At 66.4% G+C, this 27,137-nt stretch overlaps 1 protein-coding gene across 3 annotated transcripts in view; it reads right to left on the reverse strand.

Annotated features, from left to right (window-relative positions):
- Positions 1–27,137, reverse strand: part of RXRA (retinoid X receptor alpha) — a 101,286-nt gene that overhangs the window by 22,995 nt on the left and 51,154 nt on the right. For all 3 annotated transcript variants that reach the window (XM_036854988.1, XM_036854989.1, XM_036854987.1), the window contains exons 2-4: positions 6,892–7,157; positions 1,067–1,217; positions 442–621 (exon numbers count right to left, since the gene is read on the reverse strand). In XM_036854988.1, the coding sequence (XP_036710883.1) occupies positions 442–621; positions 1,067–1,217; positions 6,892–7,157 (597 nt within the window). The remainder of the gene's footprint in view (positions 1–441; positions 622–1,066; positions 1,218–6,891; positions 7,158–27,137) is intronic.

Below are 27,137 nucleotides of genomic sequence, written 5' to 3' on the forward strand. Positions count from 1 at the left end.
GAGCAGGGGGAGCAAGGCTCCAGGACCCGCATGCACGCTTTCCCGGGCTCGTTCATTCAGCGCCCGCATCTCCCACCTCCAGCCTTGGCTCTCGCCGTGCTTCTGCCTCTGCCTCTCCCGGAGCCCAGGCACCCGGCCGGGCCCACTACGCCCTTGAAGAGGCTCTGATCAATGTCTGTCCCCAACGGGGCTGGGAGCCGCCAGCAGGAAGGACCGAGAGTGTCTCTTCCGTAATCCCAGAGCCTAGCACACAGCGGGTACTCGGGAAAGATCCGGTACGTGAGCTCACGGCCCCCGGGGATGCGCTGCCAACAGAGCAGCAGCCGCCTCTGGAGGGAGTGAGCACCCCGTCATCAGAGGTATGCAAAGGAGCTCCGCGAAACTGCCAAGTCCAGAGCCACACCCTGCGCTCCGAGAAGGGAGAGGGCCAGCACCACCTACCTTCGCGCTTCATGCCCATGGCCAGGCACTTCTGGTAGCGGCAGTACTGGCACCGGTTCCGCTGCCGCTTGTCAATCAGGCAGTCCTTGTTGTCCCGGCAGGTGTAGGTCAGGTCCTTGCGCACCGTCCGCTTGAAGAAGCCCTTGCAGCCCTCGCAGCTGTACACCCCGTAGTGCTTGCCTGCAGGCGGGGCGGCCGTGAGCATCCTGCGGCCAACTGGCAGGAGGGGCTCGTCCCGCTGGGGTACGGGAGCCAGCCTGCGAGCACGGCAGGGCTGCGTCCCGGCCCCGCCGAAGACCTGGACCCCGGGGTCCTCGCCGTCTCCGCGTCTGAGCTGGCGGCCCGAGGAGGTCGGCCGTCCTGCCCCCGGGGCTGCCGGGCTCAGGAGTGGGATGCGAGGAGCCCTTCACCCAGGGCACGGCCCAGAGAGGGGCAGAGCCCTGCTGCCCCCATGCCATCGTCACCACTACAGCTGCCTCGTCTCTGGAAGCCTCAAGGCCACCCTGCCGCTTACCATCTCCCGGACGTGGAAACGCTAGAAGGTCCCGGGTGAGCGGCTCGGAGCTCCGGGCAGCCCCTTGCTGGCCGGGAGCCCTGCCGTCCCACTGCGCCCTCCGTGGCTTACCTGAGGAGCGGTCCCCGCAGATAGCACAGATGTGCTTGGTGAAGGACGCCATGTTCCCTGAGGGGTGGGCCGGGACTTTGAGGACACCGTTGAGGCCCAGCGGGGGCTTGATGTCCTCGCTGCTGCTGACGGGGTTCATGGGCGAGTTGAGCTGGGGGAGGGGGGGAGCCGGGGTCAGCCCTGGCAGGCTGCTGCTAGGCACCTGCTGCTGGGCCAGGAAGGTGCTGCCACACACCCCCTTCACAGAGAGAGAAACTGAGGCTCAGAGAGGGGCCTTGTCCACCCCAAGCCACGTGGAGCGGCAGGGCCCAGCCCCGCTGAGCGCCGGCAGGATGCCTGGCACCACTTACTCAGCCAGGCCGGAGGAGGCCTTCCTGCCCTCAGGGCCCGACCCTCCCGCAGGACCCCAGGCTCGAAGGAGGACCCGCAAGGCCCCTGCTCACACCCTCTGCCCCTCGCCCACCTAAATAAGAACTGGCTGCCATTCCTGGGCCCTCGCCCGACAGGACAGCGAGAGCGCTGGGACCCTCTGGTGAGGCCCGCGCTTCGGGGACTCCCAACCCATAGACGGGCACTGAAGCCTGGTCCCAGCAAGGAGGGAGGAGAGCCAGGGTCCACCGGCAGGCCCCACTGCCCTGGCCTCGGCGGGCAGGGTAGGGGTCTTGGATCGTGTGACCCGAGGAGAGAGGGAGGAGACAGCACCCCTTACACACACACACCCCCCCCTCCATCCCTCCCGCCATCCTGACGCTGCTCCAGGAAGAAGCGTGGGAAACTCACCAGTCACCCTGGCAACAGCTGCCGCGGCTGCAGTGACACAGCAGTTTTGGTTCCGCTGAGCCCACCCCAGCTCTCCCATCAGCGCCAAGGGCCCCGAGGTGCTTCCTGCCGCATCCTGCGCACCAGCCGGTCCCCACAGGCGCCAGGACGCCAGCTGGGCGGCCCCCCAGCACCCCGACTTCTGCAAACCCCTGACAAAGGCGGAAGTCGGGTCCTACGATGTCTCTGGAGGGACAGCAGCTGCCACGCTGCCCCCTGGTAGCCCCAGGCTGGGCCCCTCCTGCACAAGGGAACCTCACTCACCCCCTTCCTTCCCCGTGGCCCCCAGGCCCCTACTCCCAGCCCCCTTTCTCATGGGACGGGAAGAGCTGGGTGCTCAAAGCACAAACCATCCCAAAGGCTGTTTCACACCAGCCCCAGCGCCTGCAGGGACTCTTCCAGCCCTGGACAGGTCTGGATTCTTCTGCTCAGGTGGGCTGTGGTTCTGTCAGGTCACTTATCCCCAAGGGACTCGGGGGGGGGGGGGCTGCAAGGAGGCCGGGAGGCCAGCCCCGGCCACCTGGGGCTGTCAAGATGCAGGAGGTGGGGCGAGAGGGCGTCCAGAGGACCCCACTGCACCCAAGAACGCGCACCCCACACCTCCGACCACCCCCACAGGATCTGCAGGCTTCAGGAGCAGCTCCCAGATGAGCCTCAACTAAGCAGGGGCACCGACTGTTTGCTAAGGGCCACTGTGCACGGGATTTGCCACGTGGAAAGCCCCTAGTGAGCAGGGAGAGCTGCCCTCCCCTTTCCAGAGTGGACACGGAGGCTCAGGGAGGTCAGGGGACCAGCAAAGAGCCCACGGGTGCTAAGTGGCCGAGCAGGTGTGAGCTCAGGCCCCTGGGAGCCACAAGCGCTAAGGGGCTCCCTGCACACTGCAGAAGGGACAACCAGGGCCCCAGGGGACGGGCCGGCCCAGAGCCGCTCGGCGATCCCATCCACCAGACCATCCACTGAGCATCCAGCCAGGCGCCCGAGGCCTCGAGGAACACGCCCCGCCCAGCCCGCAGAGCTCGCCCACGGTAGTAGGGGGAACGGCCACAGCTTATCGCGGGATTCTGCCTCCTCTATTCCCTGTGTGACTGTAGGGAAATTATCTAATCGCTCTGGGCCTGACGCTCCTCGCGTAAAAACTGGAGAAAACGTGAGTGCCTCCATTCCAGGGCTGCCATTAGGATAACGGAGCGATTCACGGGCAGCGCCAACAGCAGAGCTCATGAAGCCAGCCTGGGGCGCAGCAGCCTCTGCATTAGCACTCGGGCTTCCGGGGGCCACCGCCAGGCCAGCTGGGCCGCGGACAATGGAAGGCGGCGTCCCAGGCAGAGGGGGCCGAGGGCCCCCCCCAACCCCCGGAGCAGACGTCTGGAGGTGGGGAAACCAAAGGACTGTTGGGAAAAGGGCAGGAAATCCGTGCGGCCGCGAGTGGAGGGTCAGCAGCAGGGGCCGAGGGCAGGTCTCGAGGGGCCACTGAGCGCGTGGGGGCACCAGGCGCAGGCTGGAGGCGGGCACGAGGCCTCTCGGGCTGTGGGAGCCCGGCCGCGACTCCACGCAGCTCTGGATCCGCTAGGCGGCACCGAGGAGAGGAACTCGGGCGTTTCCTCTTTTCGTGGTTGCCCAAACCATGCCGGGTGGGTAGGGGCCACCTGTCCTCTCTCCCAGGCCCCCACGTGCAGGCCCTCGGGACTGGCGCCTGCCCTAAGGAAACAGGCAGGCCGCAGCACCAGGGAAGCAGCTGCAGGCAGGATGGATGGAGCCGTCAGCCACGGTCAGTGTCATGGCCAAGCTGGCTCCCAGGCCACACGCTGAGGGCATCCCTGCCCTCCCGGGCTCAGGCTTCCTTCCCGTGGGCACAGCAGTCAGCCCAGAGGCTCTGGGGGAGCCCTAGGAGACCCTGCACGTGTGTGAAGATGTAGGCTGGTTGTAGCCCCATCCTCACCCCAGGCCTGGGGCCACCACTTCCCTTCTCTGCCTCAACTGGTGGGTCCTGGCACGGCCGCCATGGCAAGGCTGAGGGGGGACAGGGGTCGCTCTTCTCCCTCCCTAGCCCCAGGCTGGCGGGCCTTGGACTGGTTCACAGCTCCCAGGACAGAGCGCGGAGCGCCTTGTTCTGCCAGGCACACACACCCACCCACCCACCGTGGGCTCAAAGGCCCCCCACCTATGGGGGATGGCTCCCCTCCTGCACTCCGTCCCGCGTCCTAGGAGACCCGGGGCACCAACAGCCCCTTCTGGAGGCCGAAGGCTCCGTGGCGTGCCCAGGATGGGGGCCCCGTCCCATTTCCCCTTTCATATCCTTGGCACGTATTTCAGTTCCCGCGGAGCCCACGGGACTTACTGCAGTAACCGCCCGGCTCCACCAGGGCCCCCAGGTCTCCTCCCCGCCCCTCACTGCCCTTCCTTCCCGGCCCACGCCGGTAAGGCCCATCACCCACGGTCAGAACAGGCTGGCAGGCCCTTGGCCCCGCTTACCTCCGTCTGCCCATCAAGGCAGGGGGCAAACCCTATGCAGCACACGTGGCCTGCCGGACGCCCCATCACAGAGGCCTCCCAGCCGTGGTGCCCACAGCGAGGACAGGCAGGGACCACGCAGGTCCTGCTCCAGGAAGGCTCGCCAGCTGGTGAGGCCAGGAGACTGAGGTGCCCACACGTGCCAGGCCCTGCGGACGGGCTCCGGGATGTGGTGGGGAATGCGCCCTGGGCCCTGGGCCGATGGAGCCCCCGAACCAGGGGAGAGGCGGGGCAGCTCGGCAACAGTACCTGAGGTCCGGCCTGGTCCTGCCCAGACCCACCCCCCCACCCCCACCGTTTCCATTTCCCTGCAGGGCGGGGTCGAGGAGGAGGCCCTCCCTGACAACAGCAGAAGTCAGAAAGCCTCACTGGTTCCGGGCCTATGACTTCGCGGTTGTGGTTTTGAGGCAGGGGGTGGGGGCATGTCCCCCTCGAACTCCACCCACACTTCCATGAATCTGGGGAACCCCAAGTTTCCAAGGCAAACTGCTGAAGCCTAGAAGCTGAACTCAGAGCCCGGGGCAGGGGTGGAGGCAGGGGTCGGGGGGACTGAGGCCTCCCCGGGAACGGTGGCCAGAGGCCGAGCACGGGGCTCAGACCACGGCTAAACGAACTGCGGCCTGACCGACCTACGGAGGAACAGGCGGACAGCTGACCAGAAGGGCAGCCGTGAACGTCTGGGACACACGGGGTTTGCTCCCCACCCTCACTCCCTCCTAAGCCCCACTCCTGCCCTCATCCCCTCACCAGCCTCAAGGGACCTGCGCTCCCTCGTTCACAAGCAACCTGCATTCAACAAGCACCCACCGTGTGCCAGGAACCTGGCTGTGTGCAGAGAACAACAGAAAACAGGATGGACGTGGCCCCAAACCGCCACTCCCCAGCACCGCCCACCCTTGCCCCCGGACAGGCTACCAGTGCCAAGGGGCACCAGGCTCCCCCAAGGTTGGGGGCGCATCACTGCCACCCTCGGGCCCTGCCCCTGCACAGCCCTCGCTCCAGACTCCCCACCCAGGCTCCTGCCGTACGCGTGCCCGCGGGGCGTGCAGGGCAGGCACCGGGCCCGGGGGCCAGCAAGGAGCCTCACGGGGCCCTGGGAGCTGGCAGGTGCCGCCTCTGTCCTGGTTCCCAGGGGACAGGGCGCAGGCCCAGCCCTCCTGTGCCCTCCCGCTGAGCAGCGTCGTCAGGGTGTGGCGGCTGCGTGCTCACAAGAGCGCGGCCAGGCCCAGGAAGGCAGCCAAGACCCCCGCGCCAACACCTCCGGCCTTCTGCCTGCTTCTGGAAGGCCAGGTGACATGAGGGCCCACCCGAGGCCCGAGCTCCTCTGCACCTGTCCTCCAGGCACAAAGGGGCTGATGAGGTGGCCCTGGAAGAGCCAGCAAGATGCTCCACCAAGACCAGCTCTGGAGAGGCCCAGCCGATGGAGCGGGGGAGGGCTGTCCTGCCGGCGGCGGGGCTCCATGGGCAGCAGGGAGCCCACAGGACACGCTGACACAACTAGCTGTGCGGCTCTGGGCCGCGGAGCCTGCGCCCGAGTCCCTCTCTGGCCGCCATCCTGCGACCCCGGGGAAACAGCTCCCAGAGCTTCCCCCACGCGGCCCTGCTCTACGGGGGCCTCCCTCTACGGGGATGACAGCTGGACCCAGACTTGAACGACGCTCAGAGCAAAGGGGGCCCCACCAATGTCCGAAAGGACAGTTTGAGCCCCAGAAAGAGGGAGGACCCCCGGGATTCAGCAGGTCTCCCAGGCATCCAGCGAGAAATCCACCAGGAAACCACCAGAGCCAGGAGAGGAGAGGAGAAGCAGGGCTCCTGGGCACTCAGGACAGCTCCGCAGGGGTTCAGACAAGAAGCACCCAGGGGAGGGCGGGCCAGGCCTCGGGGGTCCCCACGGCAAGAAGTGGCCGAGTCAGGCCCGCCAGGTGCCAGCAGCTTCCTGATCTGGACACAACCCCGAAAGCCAGGCTGTTCAGAGGAGCAACTGGGCAAACACGACCACAGAGACCACCAAGCCCGGCAGATAAGCTGAAGCCACGGTGGGACTCAGGCCTGGCACCCCCGAGGAGGCAGCGTCTGCCCGAGCCTGGGGGTCCGGGCACGGAGCACTGAGACACTCCGTGTGGGGAAGGGTCCGGGCCTGGGCACAAGAAGGGCAGGCCAGGGGACGAAGGGGCTCCAGGGAGGCGGCTTCAGCCTGAGGACCTAGGAGTCCCCACCCTACAGAGCTCCGAGTCCCTAGGGGCAGGTCCCCCCCGCACTGGAGGGGGCCTCGCTGGGACAGAGGGCCGGCGAGGAAGCTTGGTTGCTGACCCCCGAGGGCCACGGGCGCAGGAGTCGGCCAGACCTGAGCTCAAACCCAGGCGAAGGCCGCCTCTCGGACACTGTTTCCAGAGATGAAAGGTAGAAGTGACAGCCCCTGCCTCCCAGGGTCCACAGGACTATGCAGGTAAAGCCAGGCCCCGCCCCTCTGGTCCAGGCCCCGCCCCCGCACTTACCTGGGGGCTGCCGGTGCCGAAGCCCAGGGTGGGTGTGGTGGGCACGGACATGGAGTGGGGGCCCATGGGGGAGCTGATGACCGAGAAGGGCGGGCCCATGCCGTTGATGGGGGAGCTCAGGGTGCTGATGGGCGAGTGCAGCTGTGCCGGGGAGCTGAGCGAGGAGCCGATGCCGGGCCCCAGGGAGGGGTGCAGCGAGGGGGCGGCCATGGAGCCGCGCCCCGTGGGGGAGTTGAGGGAAGAGGAGTTCACCTGGGTGGAGAAGTCTGTAAGACAAGAAGCCACAGGAGGCCAGTCAGGAATCCACACCGACCGGCCCGCTACCCCTCAGGCCACAGCGGCCACACCAGGCCGTGGAATGGCAAGGGACCCCCACTGCAATCGTACGGCTCCCCAGCAACACGAGGCCAGGCCAGGCATGCCCAGAGCTCCCCTCCAAGGCACCAGCCCCACCTGGGCCAACTTTAAGGTTCAGGCCGGGCCCAAGGCAGATGCAGGAAAAGCAGGCTGACAGCTGCTCTCAGCTGCCTATCTGGGCAGGGAGGCCAGATGGCTGCCCCTGGAACCCTCAGCACCCCAGGCCTGTCCACCTGGAATGCCTGGCGGCCAGGAGTTGCCAGCCCCTCTGCCCATCTACTCAGGGGGTCAAGGTGAAAGTCTGGGGATAATAAAAATAACGAAGGCTGACGTTTCCGGAATACCCACTAGGTAGCAGGAACAGTGCACGTCCTCAGCGTAGGTGAACGCACGGAGTCAGGAGGTACACGGCGGTCCTATTAACCCATTTTACAGATGGGGAATTGAGGCCCTGTGTTCTTACAGCTGCCCACAGCAGGGCGGGCCCAGCACACAGCCTGGGCCTGCTCAGGTACCCCAGCAGCGGTGGCCAAGACAACAGGCCCCCAGGCCCTTCTACCTCATGGGGCCCCAAAGAGTACAGCTTCCTGTGTGCCCAGGCCTGGTGGCGTGCGGCCCGGGGCAGGGGAGCTTCCAGGCAGGCCTGGTGGAGGGGGCCCAGGTGTGCACCAAGCCTGCAGACGGGCAACCCACAGAGGCTGCCACGGTGAGAGGCCGGGACCTCCCACACACCAGCCTTTCATGCCAGGGATTTCAAAGCCCCACCAGGCACTAATTGGGTCTCCCCTCCCTACCCTGAGGGCTCAACAAGAAGCTTCCCCAGGAAGGAGGCTCTCAGGGGGTGAATCCACTGCCCTAGGGCCTGAGCAGACCATGGGGAACTCAGCGAGGCCCAAACAAGGCAGCATGAGTCAGAGCTGCAGGCCACAGCTAGTCTAGTCCGGCCTCTGGCAGGGTGTCCTGAGCAAACCATGCCCACTCGGTGGGCCTCAGCCTCCCCATCTGCAAAATGGTCTCTCGGGCCCTTCCCACCAGGCCTGCAGTGATCACACATGCTTCTGAGGGGTCGAGCGGGCCACGGGTGTGATCGGGCGGCCCCCGTCCACGTACCCCCAGGTCGGGGGACATGCCCTGCTCGCACCACCCAATAGCCGCAGGAGGACTTCGCTTGCCTGAACCTCGGAGCGGCCGTGCCCTGAGCGTTCCCTGAGCGCCAGGCTTGGAGCAGGAAGAAGCCTTGTTTGTGCATCGCCCCCGAGTCCTCTCACCCACTTTGGTCACCGGTGCAAACTGAGTCTCGGGGACAGGCTGCAGGACACCACTACCAACAGTCAGGGCCGGGTAGACCCGACTCCGGCCAGAGCCGAGCTTCCTCCAGGGCCTTGTGAACTTGTCCATGGAGGTGCTGGGCGGTGGCCAGCCCGTGGGGTGGGGTGGTCCCCGCAGGAACATGGGAGGCTCTGCCAACCCTGGGGACCCCCTTCTCTGGGAGCACTTACCCATTTCCATCCTGTAGCCCCCTTGCTTGCCCTCTGAGGGAGGAGGGGCACGGGAAGGGGGTCTGGAATTCCCAGCCAGGGAGTGGGGGCCTGCCTGCCACTGCACCAGCAAAAGGGCCTCATCTGATCCGTCTGAAACCGTCGCCATTCACAGAACTGGGAATAAACCATTTCACTGAACTTGAAAGTAAGAGCTTAAAATTCCAGAACCAGATGGCGGCACCTATTGGCAGAGATGGGTACTGCAAACCAGCCCTATGAGTCATTCAGCTCCCTGCACCCCCAAGGTCTGGCTGCACATCCTTGACCTCACTGAATGCTTGCGACCCTGTCCACCCACCTGTGACAGACAAGGAAACGGGCACAGGGAAGGTGCAAAAGTTACCCAGGCACACGCCCCAAAACCTGCAGCTGCGCGTGGGCCGAGCAGCCACTGTTCTTTCTACCAGGCCCCTGGGACAGCTGGAACGCCCATTTCACCTGGCCCTCGACCACCCCTGCATGAGGAACCCTGAGTCAGCTGGTCCCTGTCCAAGCCCACTCTGCAGGATGCAGGCTAGCGCTGGCCCCTCCCCTTTCCGCAGTCCCGAGAAGCACGCCTCCGACTTCAGGCGGGGAGGGCAAGGAAAGCAAGGTGGACATCACAACATCCCTTTTGCAGACACCTCCACCAGAGAGCACAGGGGGCAACTGCTGGGGCTCGCGATCGGACGGGGGTCCCAACCCCAGCAGTGCGTCCAGAAGCCTGAGGGCCTGGCCACCCTAGGGGAGCAGCCCACTCCTCTCCCCAGCCTCTGGGAACGAGATGGGGGTCTGGGGCCAAGAGGGAGATAGCACTCCGGGATTCTCACAGCTTCCTCACCTCCACCTGCTGCCCGGAAATCTTGGGGGGACTGGGGGGCTCTGAATCGGAGGAGAGGACGGGGTGGGGGACTTCTCGGGGACTGCTCTCCTTAAGGGGCAGAGCGCAGCCGGGAGCGCCAGGGGGCCCAGAGCCCGTCGGGGCCTCTGCTGCGGGCCGGCCACCCCTGTGGGGTGGGGGGAGCCGGGCTTTCCGTTCACACAGCTGCAGAAGAGGCTCCCCAGGTCCACGCTGGGCCTACGGGGCCTGAGCTGCTTGCTTATTTGTTTGTTTGCTGCTCCCTGGCAGGAAGGGGTGGGAGAGGCAAGAGAAAGCTTTGGCCGGAAGGAAGGAGGGAGGGAAGTGGCTCCTTAGACTGACAGCTACCAGGCTGCACCCCAAAGCTTCTGCAGCCCCTCAAGTCTGGGAACCGTGAGGAGGGCAACAATGAGATGCAGGGAAACTGGGCAAGACAGGAGGAGCCGGGTCCAAGGGGGTGGGGGGCCTCCGGGAAAAAGGGGGAGGCCAGGGGAAGGGGCACCAGCCTCCAGCCTCTCTGCGTGTGGCCCGTCTCCCAAATGCAAAGGTCGCGGCCTGGTTGCATTGGGGCCTGGTTGCATTGGGGCCTGGTTGCATTGCAAGGGGCCCAGCCCCCATCCTCTGCACCCCAGGGTCACGTGTACAGCAACTGCTCCAAACCGGGGACAATGAGCCCCTGGGAGGGGCCACCCGGCCAAGACCCACCTCAGCGACCCCCGCTGCCCCCAGGCCCCCACTCTGGGCCCTTCCTGTTGACACAGGACATCCACAGCAGACACTTTCCCGGAGCCTGGGTGACAATGGGCAGGGGGTATTTTCTGGAGTCTTCTGGAGTCTGGCCAGGAAGGGAACGTTAGAAGGAAAAGGGAAAAATGCCTAAACACCACCCCCCCCACCCTCCGCTCGCAGAGAGGCCCCGTCCTGCCCTCCACGTGCACGCAGGCTCTGCCTTTTCCGGGCCACTATCTGTCCCCACCCACTGATAAAGAGTAGCTGTGATAAGGCACTATTCTTGAAGTCATACTTTGGACTCGCAGGGGACTTGTCACCAGCGGTCACCACACGCATATCTGATCCTGGGCTGCAGGACACCAGGCTCAGGCCCAGACCCCACCCTGGGAGCTGCTGACACCCAGCTCTCCCCACCCAAGGAGGCGCACGGGGCCTCGGAGGGAGGGGCAACACCCAACTGCCGACTCTCTCCCCCGCCAAGAACCCGGGCCTCGCCCGGCCTGAACCCAGCACCTCACACTGCTTACACCCTCCATGCCCCTGGGGACCAGCAGCAATCCGTGAGACTCAGGACTCCGGGGAAGGAGGCCAGGGCCCGGGAGCTCACAGGGACCTCCAAAAAGAGACAGGCCGCCGTCCAGGCAGGGGGACATCCCGGCAGCCCCAACACAGGCAAAGGGACTTCAAAGAGTTGCCAGATTCAGTTCAGGAAGGCTTGCGTGGAAGAGGTGATGGACAGATCTCTCCCTTGGCACAAAAAGCGTTTCAGGCCATAAAACTGACTCTAAAATGCAAATACCTGGAGGCCAGATAGGGAAGCCACGGAGCAGAGATGGAATGCCCTGGAATGCTCAGCGCCCAGAGCAGGAGAGCAGTAATCCCCTGGGCCCCCAGAGTATATGGGCGTGAAAAGTTACATTTAGTAAAGTTAAAATAAAGAATGGCGCTTCCCTGGTGGCGCAGTGGTTGAGAATCTGCCTGCCAATGCAGGGGACACGGGTTCGAGCCCTGGTCTGGGAGGATCCCACATGCCGCGGAGCAACTGGGCCCGTGAGCCACAACAACTGAGCCTGCGCGTCTGGAGCCTGTGCTCCGCAACAAAAGAGGCTGCGATAGTGAGAGGCCCGCGCACCGCGATGAAGAGTGGCCCCCGCTTGCCACAACTAGAGAAAGCCCTCACACAGAAACGAAGACCCAACACAGCCATAAATAATAAATAAATAAATAAATAAAATTAAAAAAAAAATAATGTTCTCATGGTAACTGACAAGGGCACAGGCTGCTCCTCGAGGTAGTGAGCTCCCCGTCGTAGCTGTATGCAAGCAGAAACTACAGCCACCACTCAGGAGTGGCCAACCAGGTGGACCCTGAGGTCCCTCTGAGAGAGGGAAGGGACATTCCCCGCCCCCCCCCCCGCCAACAGTCCTGAACTGCACGGACTCCCTCCAGAATGCCCACCAGGACACTCCTGCCCACCCCAGCCCCGGAACCCCCAGCAGGAAGCCGGGGAACCCCCACCAACTCCTTTCTGGTCTCTGCCAGGCAGCCTGGGAAGGCGTGGGAGGTGGCAGGAAATACCAACCCCACTGAGGCTGCCCGGCCGGCGCGGGGGCAAGCCCCTGGACCTCCAGCCCCTCTTCGGGAGCCAGGGAACCCCCGACTCCCGGAAAGGGGAGCTCAGGGCTCCTCCGCGGCCCTTCTGAACCTACAGGGCCGATCAGGGCAGGGTCCGGGCGGGCCACAGACTGGGGTCGAGGGCCCAGCCAAGCAGGAAGCCCAGCGGAGGGCGGGGAGGGACAGCCAGTCCAACCGAAGGAGCACGGGGAGGAGTCCCGTGGGGCTGGAGAGAGCGGGGACTTCAGAGGGGGCCGTGCAGGACAGCACGGAGGTGGGAGAGGGGGCCAGGAGGGGCGAGGGGCACAAAGGGGCGAGGGGAGCCCCGAGGGCGCCAGCACCCGACCCTGAGAACGCGCACAAGCATCTCCCCCCCACCCCCAAACCGAAACCCCACCACGGAGGGGCTGGCGGGCCCTCAGGAGCTTCCTGGGACGCCCACCTCCAGACCCCACCTTCCGGAAGGACTGCTTCCCCTGCCGCCCAGGGGAGGGAGAAGTGGCAGCCCGGTGGGGGCTGTGGTGGGACCATGGCGCGTCGGGGTTTGGGGGAAGCTCGGGGTGGTTGGTGCAGGGGAGGGGTGGGGCAGGAGGCGTCCACCGGCTCCACGGGGTGAGGGGCCTTCGGGAACTGGGGCGGCAGGGGGTGGGGGACAGACGTGCCCCCGACATGGGTGTGCCGGCCCTGGTGGGGAAACGCCCACCACTCAGGTTCCCCTTCTGTCAAATGGGTACGCCAACAGCAGAGGCTGCTGTGACAACCCACAGGAGTGGACCCCACGAGCCCGCGAAGGGTAGGGTCCCAGCGCAGGCCGTGTGCCTGCGGAGGGTGGACTTATATCACCTCCAACCCCAGGGGGCGTGGCCAGCTCACTGCCTCTGGCCCAGCGTCAGTTTACAGCTCAGGTGGCCTGGCCTGAAATTTCAGCTCCTCTGGGGTCACCCTGCCCTTTCCCCAACGAATGCCCCCAGCCCCAAATCTCAGCCCCCGCTGAGGAGGACACAGGTCAGCTCAGCCCTTACGCGTGATCAGGAGAAACTCCCGCCTGCCTCCAGCCCTCCCCCAAGAGCCTGGGGCCTCAGAACAGGGTCGCACAGGAAGCCCACCGGGCAGGCAGCCTCAGGGGCCCCTACGGAGAGGCCCCCAGCTGGCCAGAAGGGACCCAGGCCCAGCAGTCCGTCAGCCCGCAGGGACCAGAACTCAGGTCCCAGCTCCACACCACAGCCCAGGGTGGCCCAGACCTGCCCAGACCCCAGAGGAGGGAGGAGGAGGGGGCAGAGTGAACGAAGACATGCATCTCCTTCACCCCGCCCCCCACTGCTCACAGACGCCCACTGGTCACCCGACAGGGGCTCCACCCCCCCCCCCAGGCCACATGGAGAGCACCAGCTGGCCTCTCCCAAGTACTGCTTCCTGGCACAGCCCTCCGTGACACAGGCGGGGATGCCCGAGGGGAAGGGGTGAGGAGGGGGCAGGCAGAGTGGACGCCGAGGAACAGGCAGGACACTGCTGGGTGAGGGACGGTCACCACGACTCCACCAACCCCAAGGCTGCTCGGGAGCCCAGAGTGACCGGGGGCTGCAGGCCCGGGGGACAGAGGCTCCACCACCATCGTCACCGTCACCATCATCATCACTATCACCATCACCACCTGAGGGATCCCTTGCCCTGCTCCCTGCACAGACAAAAGGCTGAAGCCCTAAGAGGCGGATGGTGGCACTGAATGGCTTTTGCCACAAGTGACAAAGGGACGATGTTTCGGGGTTCTGATGGCTGTCCGGAACCAGCCAGGCTGGTGAGGGGCAGGAGGAGGAACGGGCAGTGGCGGCAGCCGCCCTCACCCAGCACGCTCGTACAGCCTGGGGGCACCGTGACTGGAGCCCAGCCGCTGTCAGGGAAGTGGGGAGCACAGCCGGGAGGAAAGGGGGGGCCAGGAGGGGCTCCCTGTGACCAGCCAGCCAGAGTGCCTGGGCCTGAAAGGTCCAGGAGAGAGCTGACGAGTAATGGCGCCAACGCACTGGGGCGCTAGGGCCAGGGTCTTGGCAGGAAGCTGCCCCCCACGCCCACCCTCCAGAAGCTCACGGTCCAAGAGGGCTGCAGCCACAGCCCTCACACCAGGCCCAGCTCGACAGTCAACCAACGTGTCTCCACCACTTTCCCCCGATCCCTGCGGTGGGCGCTGCCACCACCCACGGGGCCAGTGGCACTCGGACAGATGTCCAAGGGGGGCACTACCTGGCGGTACCTTAGGCGCTGAGCTGCACGCGTAACCTTGGGGGAGCACAGCTCCAACCACCACGGTACAGAGGAGGGATCTGAGTCCCAGAGCCGCGTCCACTACCTAACTCTCCGCAGCTTACAGAAACACGCTCGGGGAGAGGGGCTCGGGGGGCGCAGGGAACACCCTGGCCGGATCCCCGGGAGGTTGGGGCCGGACTCCTCTGGAACCCTGCTCCTCTGGCCCAGCTCCCTGGCCGCGTTGCGCCCCTCTTCGCCAGGCCACGCCGCGTGCGCCTGGTGCGACAGGAAGAAGCCGCTCACAGCTTCAGGGTAGCGGGGACCAGGGCCTGCTGCTGGGACACCTCCCTCCTGGCTCCATCCTGCACCCCACACAGATGCCCTGCAGGCTGGCTCAGGAAGTGTCAACTCCCCCCCTTCCCCGCCCCCTTCCCCGTGACTGTAGGGCCTCCTGGACCTCGGGGCACAGCCGGTTTTTCAGGAGAAGCCAGGTGGCCACAGGCAGAGCCAGTCCCTGGCCGTCCTGTCCCCAGAGGCCTTGGGAAGGTCGGGGGTTGGGGGGGTGTTCAGGGTCAGGACTGGCGATGACTGAGCAGTGCCAACGTGACTCGGAGACCCAACCCAGCGCCGGGCTCCCACTCAGGTGCTGTTTCTCCATCCATCCAGCAGGGTGACCACCCCAGGGTGCAGGGCACAGGGCCACCACCTGGGGCCCCCAAACGTGAGGCCGGTCCTTTTAGGAGAACTCCAAGGCATCTGACTTTACGGAGAGGGTCCCCCACTCTCCCCACCCCAGAGACAACAAGGATTCACGTAGCCTCACCGACTGGACCCCCCACCCATCCCAGGGTCCCAGAGGTGAGAAAGGCCGGCCCAGCCGGCACCAAGGAAGGAGTCAGGAGAACACGGTTGACAGGCAGTGCCCAGCTCAGCCCCATCCAGCAACACTCCCTCCAGCTGGTTCCAGAAAGGAGCGCCTCATAGGAGGGCTGCCGGGTGGAGGCAGCACAGGGCCACCCGCCCAGAAAGATGCCAAGGGACAGAGAGAGAGTCCCCAGAGCTGGTTTCCAACCCCGTGGCCGGAGGCCCTCGGCAGGCCAGCCTGCACCCCTGCGGGGCCGTCCCCTCCCCTGGGCATGGCAGGCAGACCACCCCGATCTACCGCCAGACCACTGGGCCATGTCTCCTGCTCAGTGGCCTAACACGGGCTGCCCGGGGGAGAGGCTGGGGGGGGCAGCAGCCGAACCCCCAGGCCTGCTGGAATCCCCAGGGGGGAGGCACAGGCACAGAAACGGGGCGGGGGGGACAAGAGGGACGGGGCCACAGAGCAGCTGGGGAGCCAGCTGCAGTGAACCTGCGTGTGATGCCGTTAGCACCGTGGCCTCTGCAAAATGGAGATCCCCAAACCCACGGCCTGCTGGCGGCCCCGTGGCTTGGGAACACCCCCCCCCACCCCCCGCCCCCCGCCCTGACCCCGCAGTGAAATCAGAGCCTCCAGAACACAGAGCTAGGGTCTAACAAGCAGCCCCTGTGTGGCTGCCCCAAGCCAACGTTGATCACAGGGGCTCCGAAAAGCCTGGGGACGTGGGGATGGCTCCGTCCCACCTGCAGAGGAGGAAGGGGCTCAGGGAGGGAGGGGCACGCCCCAAGCCAGAGCCAGAGCCGGAGCCGGCGGGCAGGGACCAGGACCCGGCTCTCCACCCTGACGCGCCCGACACACTTCACTCTCACACAGAGCCCCCGCAGCCAGCCTGGGTGGCCGGCAGAGCTCCAGGCCGGACCCGGTGCCAGCAGGCACGCCCACCGTGGGGTCGATGGGCACGGGGAGCCGGGAGCATGCTCACCTCTCCGGGGCCAGGCAGGGGCTCCCGGGCACCGCAGCCTCCCGTCCAGCAGCACCCCCTGAACCGTCCCCAGCACCTCCAGGGCGCCGGCCCAGATGGCGGGGGGGTGGGGGGCGGAGAGGGGGGGAATTCCTGATGAAACCCCGCCTGCTCCACGGCAGCCTGGGTGGCGAGGGGGCCCCCGAGCCCGTGGGCTGGCTGAGGCAGTTTCTCTTCAACAGGAAAAGAATGATGCTTGTTTCATTTTGAGCCGCGTCGCTCCGGCTGGCTCAGGGGCCCGCGGCCCGGCTCTGTCGTGGAACGCCTGTGCTTTCCACCCCCGCTACAGCTGTTTTTCTAACTTTCTCGCAGCCCCTGCCGGCGTCGGGAACATGTTTGCAGACACTCAGGCCCAAGTTCGCCGGCACCCCGGCCACCTGTGCTGGAGTCGGGGGGCCCCGTGCCAGGCGGCCCACCTGTCCCAGTACTGTGGAGCGGTCAGGGAGAGATCAGGGCCCGCCTCCTCTGGGCCCGGCGCGGGCTGGCCTCCCCCGGGGCGTCCCCAATCCTCCCACTGCCCTCCGGGCATCGCCACTTCTCGGATGTGGGCACGGATGCTTGGCACCTCCAGCGTGTGGTCGCCCAGGGCCGCGCAACGGGCGGGGCCGGGCCAAGCCGGAGACCCTGGAGGGCAGAGCGCCAGCCCAGCTCCCGAGCGGCTCACGGCAGGCTCTCGGAGACCCCCGCTGCCGCGCGCCGAGAGCCCGGCCCCTCAGCGTCCTGCCCCGATCAGAGGCTAACCCACACCGCGCCGACTCTGCCGGGTCGCCAGGCTGGTGCCGTCGTGTGCGGAGGCACAGATGGCAGGGGCTCTGCAGACAGCAGACAGGACCTCACCCGTGAGACAGACCGAGAACGGGACATCCGCCTGCTGGAGCGGGGCTTCCCCGTCTCGGCCGCAGCAGGGGCACCTCCCACTTGGACCAGCACAGCAGCCCCGATCCCACCCGCTCCTGCTAAACGCCCCGCCGGCTCTTCCCTGCTCTGGAGAGGCCCCCTCCCTCAAAGGGCAGCCTCTGGGGGCGGCGCGGGGGGACCAGCCTCTGAACCCCCTCGGGCCGTGGCCCCACTGTGCGGGTTCAGCTGGGCGCCCACGGGGCTGGCAGGATTGGTTCCCAAGCTGAGATCCGACTCTGCCACCCCTTGGGGACCTGCTGTGTGACAGGGTCTACCCTTCACTCCCCCACCCAGGCCCCCAGCAAGTGCAGGGACAGGAGAGTGGCTTCCACTCTGCACCAGGAAACGGAGGCCCAGGAGGCCCTAGAACCTCCACCCCCGTCCTCACAAAGCACTGAACCACGTCCCCAGATCTCCGACCTAAGGCCTCATTCCTGACACACCTTGCGGGGGGAGCGGCCAGCAGGCTGAGAACCTTCTCATCCCACAAGAGGCGCTTTTCAGGGGCTGCTGCGGCAGCAGAGGGGACAAGCCAGCTGACCCCGCAGACGCGAGGGCGGACGTGTAACAGGCAGCATCCGTGGCCCGTGACCCCCTGCCCTGAGAACCCAGATGGGGCCTCAGCAAGCACCCGTGGCAGCACCCAGCCCGGCCACCCAGCCCACAGGGCCTCCAGGCAGGAGAGGGATGGACAGACTGACAGTTGGAAAGTCTCCCCCTGGGCCCGGATGACCATGACCTCCGTCCCCACAGCACCGCCCCCCAGGAGTGACCCACCAGCCCCTTCGTACAGACGAGAGCCTCAAGTGGCCAAGCTCAGATCTGGCTGTGGCCAGGACACAGCCACTGGCTCAGCGTGCCCTTCCCATGGCCGTCCCCTGCACTGGTCACTTGGCAGTATGGCCACTGTCCACTCAGTCACCACCAGAACCTTCCATGGCTCCCCATCACAGCCCCCAAACTCCAAAGCCCGCCCCCCACCTTGTTCCGGCCACCTGGGGCCGGGGCCTCTGCCCTTGCACCGCCGCCTCAGTGCCCCTTCCAGGCCCTCTCGGCCTCACCAACAACCACAAGCAACCCCCGGGGGTGGCCGAGATCAGGGTCAACGCGGGGAGGGAATCATGGGAAAGTATGTTTCCGCTGCCGGCTCCTGCCCTTGGGAATATATCTGCCGACAGCTTCCAGCCACTATGAACCACGTGCGGTTTTGAACGCAGGATGGGGGCTGGGGCTGGGGGCCGCCCATCGCGCGACCAGCCAGGTGACCGACACGCGCTCCCAGCGGCAGGGCCATGTTGAGGGGCCCCAGTGACCAGACCCGTGCCCAGGGGTGCTGGAGCTCGGTGAGGCCCAGCTTGGAGGGATGGGGCAACACCAAGGCCTAGGGGGACACACCAGGGAGGCAGCAGCCTCCCAGCTGTCACGGCTGCCGGAGGGAGGGGTATGCCCCTCAGCACCTGACGAGGAGGAGCAGGGACCCAGAGCCATGCCTTCCAAAGCTCCAAACCCACCCCAATTCCCCACACCCGCACGCAGTCCACAGAGCTGCGTCCCTCCTGGGAACATACCGCCCGCTGGACATCTGGGGAGCCCTTAGCACCTGGCCCCGCGAGTGATCAGCTGTCGCCTGCATCGTCAGAGAGAGGACAGTAGAGTACCACCTCCCTCTGTCAGAGGCCTTGAGTGCAACACCCACGCCTACCCAGACCCAGGAGGGCTGCAGATCCAGGCACGGGAAGACCCCAGACACTAAGAAAGCCAAATGCACTCGAAACAGCAACTCCAGAAACCAAAACACTTCATGCGTTTGGCTCAAGGAGACGTCCTTGCTCAGAGCCGATTGACTCAATGTTACCCACTACGCTAACATGCCTTTTTGGATGATTTCCCAGAGAAGGAACAATTGGAAAAAGCGAAGAGTGGTAGCAAGAGATGCTAGGTGGGAGGCAATGGGAAAAAAAAAAGAACAAAAAAAAAAATCAACCAACTATCCAGCAGCCAGGTAGGTGCACGTTCCACGCAGAGAAACCCAAAAATACCCTGCTCTCATCCCCTGTGTGTGGCCAGAATAATGGTCCCAATCCCCTGCAGGGAGACGGGCAGCATGCCCGGCAGGACACTCAGAACGCCCAGCCCAGCCACCAAATGCCCACGATGACCCCTCGTCATACTCCCACGGGTTGCAACAACCAAAATGCACCCCCTGTACACATACGCAGCTTCCAGCTGAGAACGCTGGAAAAAAGTCAACACGTTCCCCGCTCTCTGTAAGAGCACAGAGCCTGGCCTGACAGCCCGGGATGTTTTCTGTATGAACGTAATTTTAGATGATTTTAAATGTTCTGTCACGTCAAGAGACGAACTGACCTGGAAAATTCTTTTTCCTGTACTCAGTTTACAGACAAGGAAACCAAAACCAAGAGCTGAAGAGGCCTGTCCAGGGCCCTGTGTGTGGGGCTGCCCAGGCCTTGCCCTCGAGGAAGAGCTGCCGGAGGGGGGTGAACGCAGACCCCCACTGACGCCTCCAGAACAGGAAGGCAGAGCCCCCGGTCCAAAACACGTGCCACAGAGCTCTTTGCTGCAGGAGGACGGGGCCTGTGAGGAACCTCGGGCTCAGAGACTCAGACCTGGAGTGAGCCTTCGCGGTCACTCAGGGAGGATGGGGGACGCCGAGCCCAGAGACGCTCAGGGCCGGCCCCAGGACACAAGCACACCCTGGGTGCCCGTCCCTGAAATCCTGACCGAGCAGCACGTGGGCAAGGCTTGTAAAGGGCGGGGTAGGGCAGGCAGCCCCCCCAGTCAAGACAGCCCAGCGCCCGCGGCTGCAGTGTTCTCTCGTTTTGGGTCCCAACTCCAACACCAAGTGGTTCCCGGAGACCTGCCAGTGCAGCCTCGCCGGGCGTCCACACCTTCCACACGGCGTGAGGGAGGCCAGGTCACGGCCCCCTCCAGGGAGATGCAGGCGAGGCACCCGAGACGTGGGGGGCTGAACATTCACAAATCACAAAAGGCCTTTAAAAGGCCTGGAAGAGCGAGGTGGTCCCGGCTCCCGCCCCGGCTGCCGCGTCTTGTTGGAGGCCCTCCCCTGAACCTCCGTGTGGCCCCGGGAAAGTAACTTCACGTCTCTGGCCTCAGCTTCCCCCAGAACCTGGGCACAGAGGAGCACGTCCTCCTAGGGACGTCGGTGAAGGTCAGTGAGTGACCCACACGAGCCCCGGCACGGGGCAAGCATGAAGAAATGGAGCTCCTTGTAACCAAACGAAGGGAAGTGGCCCATGAGCCGGGCCAGGAGGGGAATCAGGCGTCGGCCCCCCATCAGCACAACAGGGGGAGACTGGGACCCGCTGGGATTCCAGGCTCTTGCCTCCCTGCAGGCCTCCTCCCTGACAAACCCCTCGCCACAGGAGCCGGAGCCAAGACCCAGGGGCGAGCCGGGTCCAGGGCCATCTGTCCATCCCGGGCCGGCTCCGGGCGGCCCAAGCCCCGTGCGGCCGCATCGCAGGGTGCCTGTGGCTCCCAGAGCAGACGTTTCCCACACCAGCCCCAGGAGGATGGGCCAGGTCCACCGCATCCTCCAACCAGACAAGTCCCCGCCATCCCCAGCCTCAGTTTCCTCATCTGAAAAGGGGGTGAGCCAGACCCCAAGAGGCCCTCCAGGAAGCCTCAAGGCAAGGGGAGGAAAAGAGCCAGCCCCTTTCCCTTCCCCACCCAAAAACCCGTTGGCCCAGACACCCAGGGCAGGCCAGAGCCCAGCAGCCCTGGCCTCAGGCCGGGAGCAAGAATCAGACCACCAACCAGATACGCCGAGCACAGCCAGGCACCTCACGTGCGCCGGGCAGCCGTGACTGGCCCTAGACAGGCGCACACTGCGGAGACACCCAGCACCGGCCCGGCTCTCCCCACCTGTCCCCCGCATCCCCCCGCCCCGGCACGGTCACCACGAGCACCACACCCTACAGGCAAGACACTGGCACCTCCCAGGCCGTACCGCCCCCAGCGCCCCCCAAGCCCAGCCCTCACCTGCCGGCCACCTGAGGTCTCCCGCCTGCCAGGCCAGGCCACCTCCCGAAAGAGAGGCCAGAAGGTGCAGCCTCACGGCCAGGGCAGGCGGGAGATCCCACCACGGGGGTGGCCCCATCAGCCCCCGGCCCGCCGGCTCAGGGTCCCACGGCCTGTGGCGATGCCGCACGGTGGACGAGGAAGCAGCAGAAGCCGGCGAGGAAGGAGGCCCGGGAGGGCCGGCGTCTCCGCCAGGCAGCTGGGAATCCGCCGGAACAGCTGAGTTCCCCTTTCCCAGGGCCGCCCGGCCCACCACCCTCACCCGGACACCTGTGACCACAGGCGGCTCCCGCTGGCCGAAGCCAAGTGCTTCTTAGAAGAGAACAGGGACCCCAACCTCGTTTCCTCCACCTGAGAGCAGTCTCAGCCTTCAGACGGCGCGGCGCATGGGACCCTCGCCCAGCCAGGGGCCCAGGAGAGGGGGAGGGCAAGGCCCAGACCGGAGTTCAAATCCACTCCTCCGCTGCCAGCTGCCTGGCTGTGGGCAGGTCAGGAGACCTGGCCGAGCCCACTTCCCCAGCTGCAGGCTGGCGTGAAGGCGCGGGGATGGGGCACGACGGCTCCCCGACCTGCTGCCAGCCGGCGCACCCAGGCACGCTCGTTCACCCAGGTGTGCGGGCCCGGCAGGGGCGAGGGGGTAGGCTGGAAGAAGCCCAAGCAGCACTCGTGGGGGCCACAGACCCCCGCCCACCCTCAGGCCCCCACCGCGCCTTCCCCCCTGCTCCCCGACAGGTGCGTCCTGTGCCCTGAGGCGCCAGCAGCGAGGGTCCTGCGGGAGGAGCGGCGGCGAAGGCGCAGGCCGAGTCCAAGACGGGGGCGCCAGGCCGAGCAGGGGAGAGGCGGCGGTGCAGCAGGGCCTTGACAGCCGCTCCCGCTCGGAGCCCCCCAGCCCGGGAAGCAGGGCCTGGGCAGGACTAGACGAGCCCCGGGTGGGGGCTCGGCCTCAGAGCGGGTGTGCAGGAAGTACGGAAGGAAGGAAGCCTTCGTGGCCCCCGGCCACCCTCCAGCCACACAACGGGGTCATTCTCCCGGGGCACAGAATGCCTTTTGTAGCCCGTCAGCCAGCAGCCCAGCCCAGGGCCGGCGGTGGAAGTGAGGGCGCGGGGGGCTATATCACATGGCCTTCAGCCCTGCTGCTCTCTGGCAGGCAAGTGGGGGGTCCTCAGTCCCTGCCCCCCGGAGGCCTAAGGTCCAACCAACACTGTCCACGTCAGGCTGCAGGGGCCGAGGCTGCCCGGGCAGCTCTGAGCCGCACATGCTGCCCGCACACTGCCTGCTCCGTGGCAGCTGGCGGCCAGGCCGGCCCTGGACAGGAGGCAGGCGGGGCCCTCACTTGGGCACATGGAAACGCTGCTGCCCACTCCAGGCCTGGCACTGGCCGTGGGGCAGGGTCGGGGCCCAGGCGGCCTGGCTCCTCCGGCAGGACTCCTACCGAAGGGCCAGGGACTCCCGCCCATGCTGACCAGGCTGACGGCCCAGCAGCAGCCCCCCTCCCCTGCCCCCCAGGCGTCTCCAGCGCACCCCACCATCATGCACCCATCCGCTCGCACCGCGCTCTCCACCTGAGACCCAGCTTGCTGTGGGACCCGGGCAGGTCCCTTCCCTCCAGGGGGTCCACCACCCACCCCGCCCTGACCATAAAGGTCCACTCTCGCTAGAACCCACTAAAGTTTGGGGTTCAAGGATGAAGAAGGAAACCCCCAGGGGTCACACTGCAAAGTGGCGGGTGCAGGACTCCCAACTCCAGGGAGGGAGATGGCACATCCTTTCCCACGTTATTTGGCTCAGGTTTCTGCCGTGTGCATGGGTGGTTTTCACGGTAATGACACAGCCTCTGCAGAAGCCTGACTTTAGCCAGACCCTGGCCAGACAGTCCCGAGGCTGCCGCCGCCCTCCTCTGTACCGGCCAGGATTCCTCATTCACTCCTCTTCACAGCTCCGGGCTCCCTGCTTGCGTGGCTCAGGGCCCGGGACCACACCTGGCTAAGCTCACCCGATGGACGGGGGCGTGCTGAGGGCCGGCCTGCAGCGAGGATCACAGCCCAGCCCCAGTCACAGAGGCAAGCCACGCCCACTCAGCTGTGGCTGGTGGTCTGCCGTGACCCCCAGCTCCTTCTCAGCTGCCTGAGGGCCTGGCCAGGCAGCCGAGGGCCTGTGCTCCCAGATCAGGGTGGGGAGGTGCCTGTGAGGTCCCCTGGGCCCCAGCCCCACTGACTCAGTTCACTTGCACCCAACAAGCCTCATGACTTGAGCACTACCGCACCAGGGCAGGAAAGGTGCTCAGCCCCACAGGTGGCAGGCGGGGCCACCTCTCCAGTCAACAGAGACTTAATCCTGCCTCAGCAGCGCCAGTGCTGGGCCCAGGGCACATCCTGGCCAGCAGCTGGCTCCCAGCCCACCACGCCCCCTCAGCCTCAGGACCCCCAACACCACCCCATGCCCGGACGGTGCCACCTCCTCTGCCGCCACGACGTGGCTCATCGCTGGTAGGAAGACCCAACCTCGGCGCCCTCAGAGAGAGTCCAGCTGACCAGGCACTGGGCCTGTCCCACCAGCTGGGTGGCCTCAGGGGTGACGACGCAATCTGGGCATGTGACCTACCTGTGTGGTGACAACTGGGGGTCCCCTCGCAGGACCGGGTGTTCAGATGCCCCAACCCCTGCCACCCCGGCCTCCGTGTGCATACACGAGCCACGTCCATGTGGGCCCCGAGGCCCGCAAGTCTGCGCTGCGCACTGCCAGGTGCCTCCTGCCCCCCGGGGGTCTCACCAGCCAGGCCCTGCCCGGGGCAGGCCCAGCCAAAGGCGCTCAGACATTTAGCGAGCACCCAGAACGTGCTAGGCGCTAAGCAGAATCCCAAGCAGCAGCATGTGCTGCCTCTGGGTGGGCAGAAAAGGGGGGACCCCGGGGGGCTGACCCGCAGGGGCTGAACCAGCTCATGCACACACCTCTTCCCGATCAGTGTTCAGCGACATCACGTCAGTGGCTTCAAGGTGGCCATGGCGGGAGTGTCTACCCAACAGAAAGTAGAAAAAAACCACAGATCACACCCCCCGCCCCCCAAGCCACAGGGCTGCCCCTCTCCCAGCCTCAGCTTCCCCCCAGATGTAACAAGGGGGTTGGCATGTGGCCTGAAAGGTCCCTCCCCTCGCCCCCAGCACCTCTCCATCCCAGAGACCTACTGTTCCTTCTAAGCACAGGGGCCCTGGTCCAGACCCTGCTTCTGGGCCTCCTGGCCAGTCCAGCAACACCCAAGATGTTGGCCCAGGGGTCACCCCTGGCAGACGGGCTCTGGGGCAGCCTCCTCTCCCTCCAGCTGTCCTAGACCTGCCTCAGTGACTACCTCCTGGCCCCCAGGAGCCCCCCCGGCCCAGCTGCGGCCCCCCTGCCTTCCCCAGGCCTCACCCTCGCAGTCAAGGCACTGGAGGCCGGAGCCCGGGCCCTAGCCAGCAGCCCCGGAGCCCAGGCGAAAACAAACACACACACACACACACCACCCAACCCTCAGCTTCCTTCCTCCTCAAGGCCGGCACGAGAGAACAGCAAGCAGGGGCCGGGGGGTGGGCGGAGGCACCAGCCCACGCGGCTACGCTGAGCCCCCGGCGCTGCCCCCTGGCTCAGCCAGCGGCCCCCTCCCTCTCGCTCACATCCTGGTGGGGTGGGGAGCGGGGGGGTGCTGGAGGGGCCGCACAGAGACCAAGGGCCACCGCTGAGGCCGGCAGGGGCGACGAGGGCCCCCTGGCGGGCGCACCAGGACTGCTTTTGGCTCCACCTGCAGCCCCCTGCCCCCCACCAGGAGCACTTGATTCTTCCTGTTTCCCTATACCCAGGAGGCGCCCGAAGGGACGCCCAGGAAGTCAGGGGCTAGTCCACCGTGAAGCCACCCCCCTCAATGCCTTGAGCAGGGCCCCCACCCCTGCTGCTGACCGTTACCTTGGAAAAACCCTGAATTCACCCAGGGGTCTCTATCGATCACTCCCACCAAGGCCAGCCCCACACCTCCCTCTCTCAGAGGGGCCCTGGGGCCACCACGGCCAATCTGCCCCACAAGGGTCTCGGCGCCCAGCCCAGCGTCCCCGGGCGCCTCCAGTTGGTGTGGCCATCAGCCCCTCTCAGCCCCAGCCCTGGCCCTCAGAGCAGCACGGTCATCCCCTCTGGGTCTTCCCGTCAGGGACACCTCCTCCAGGGAGCCCTCCTCACACCTGCTAGACAGAGCAGGAAGGTCTGGACAGAGCCCCAGCCCTGTAGATGCTAGCTCAGGTCCGAGCCCACCGCCCCAGACGGCAGGTCTGCAGACAGGCCGGGTCAACCTGGACACCAGCCCCCAGCCTGGGCTGGTCACCCGCCCCCGCCCCCGCCAGGCATGCTGCCTCTTCAAAGCCTCTGCAACCTCTGCCCTGCTCCAGCCGCCCCACCTCCCCCAGGACCTCAGTGCCCCAGCCCAGCCTGCAGGCCGCTCCTTCCCTGCAGCGGTGCCCACACCGGCCCTCAAGGGCAGGAGCCCTCCCACTTTGCAGAAGCAGCACCTGAGGCTCAGAAGGCACACAGTGCCCGGGTCACAGATCCGACAAGAGGCTCCGCGGGGCTCCGACCCGGCTCTGCCTGACTGCCCTGCGCGATGGGCACCACGCCCCACAGCAGGGCCTCCACACTCCCACTGCCCCTGGGGCTCTGCTGTCTCTGCCACAAGGGGAGAGCGGGGTGCTGACCCTCAGGAGGAGGTGGGGCTGCTGGCGACCCTGGAACCCCTGCAGCTCTAAGCCCCCCGAACCCCAGGACTGGCGGCCCGGAAGCACCACAGAGGCCTGTACTCTGGCCTCTAACCCCCAAGACCCGGGGGGAGGGGTCTGCAGGTGTTCAGCGGGCCTCAGTGGCCAGCGTTATCCCCAGGCAGACAGGAGCTGGACGGCCCAGGCACAGGAGGGCTGGGGTCTGGCCTGGAGGTGCCCTGGGACAGCGGCATCTGCCCCTTCAAACTGAGCCCACTGCCATGCTTGCCCCCTGGACATCTAGGGACATCGACCCACCCGACCCAGGGGCCTGGACTCCGTGCCCAGCTGCCTCCCCACCTCCTCGTCCTCCTCCCCCCCACCCCCCAGCAGGTTCTCTCCCTCCTGGAAGGCAGGCACCTGGGCAGCGTCTGCTCCTTGCGAGGCTCTGACCTGGGCTGCAGGCAGGAGCCCCACCCACCGCTGCACAGCCCCGGGTCTCAGAGACCCCAACCCCAGATCTGGGCCTTGTCCCAGCTCCTCCATGAGGCGCAGGCAGCCCCCGGCCCCCAGTCCCCCGGGCCAGGCCGGCAGCGTGCCCTGTCACGCCCGCCCACGGCCGGGCCCGCACCTCCCCGGCTCCCAGGCTCCGTGTGACTCACAGGGCCGGCACGCCACCTCCGGCCCCTCCACAGGCGGCTGCCCTGAACACACACGCCACACTTGTCCAGACTTGATGCCGGCGGCCGGCAGGATGGGCCTGGGAACCAGGGAGGGGGCCGGCCAGGCACTGGGCCACAAAGGGGCCCCCAGGAGGGGCCCGGGAAGGTCACACTCCTGGGGGTGACCCAGGAACTGTAGCCCCTGCAGGGCTGGAGCCCGATCCCAAAGACCCCACAGGCCCCGGGGAGCGGTGCAGGGAAGGGCCTGGGAGCTGGGGCCCACACCCTCCTCGAGTCACCAACCCAGAGATCAGCGTGCCCACCGACCAGGGAGGGCGCTAAGCACCCCCAAACCCAGGCCCGGAACTCTGCCCTCCCACTTTGAGGCTGAGCTTCACCCTAGGGACCGGGTAGGCCAATGGGCCCTGGCACCCTACGGGCCACAGGCCTCTGGGTCTCGGGCTCTGGCTGGGGCCACACAGGGAAGTCCACCCCAAGGAGGGTCTTGGCCAGAGCTCTGCTGCTGTTCAGGCCGGGCCCGAGGTCTCAGTCGTCAATCAGGAGTGTCGTGTCACCTCCCGGGAACAAGTGGGGCCGAGAAGGGGTGACGGCCAGGAGGCTGAGGGCCTGCCAGCCGTCAGGGGAGCGCGGCAAACGCCTCTCAGAGGGCGGCCACACCGCAGCTGCAAGGGCTGGAGCGGGCCTTCGACACAGAA

Source organism: Balaenoptera musculus, chromosome 6, assembly GCF_009873245.2.
Source record: "Balaenoptera musculus isolate JJ_BM4_2016_0621 chromosome 6, mBalMus1.pri.v3, whole genome shotgun sequence".
NCBI classification, from domain to species: Eukaryota; Metazoa; Chordata; class Mammalia; order Artiodactyla; family Balaenopteridae; genus Balaenoptera; species Balaenoptera musculus.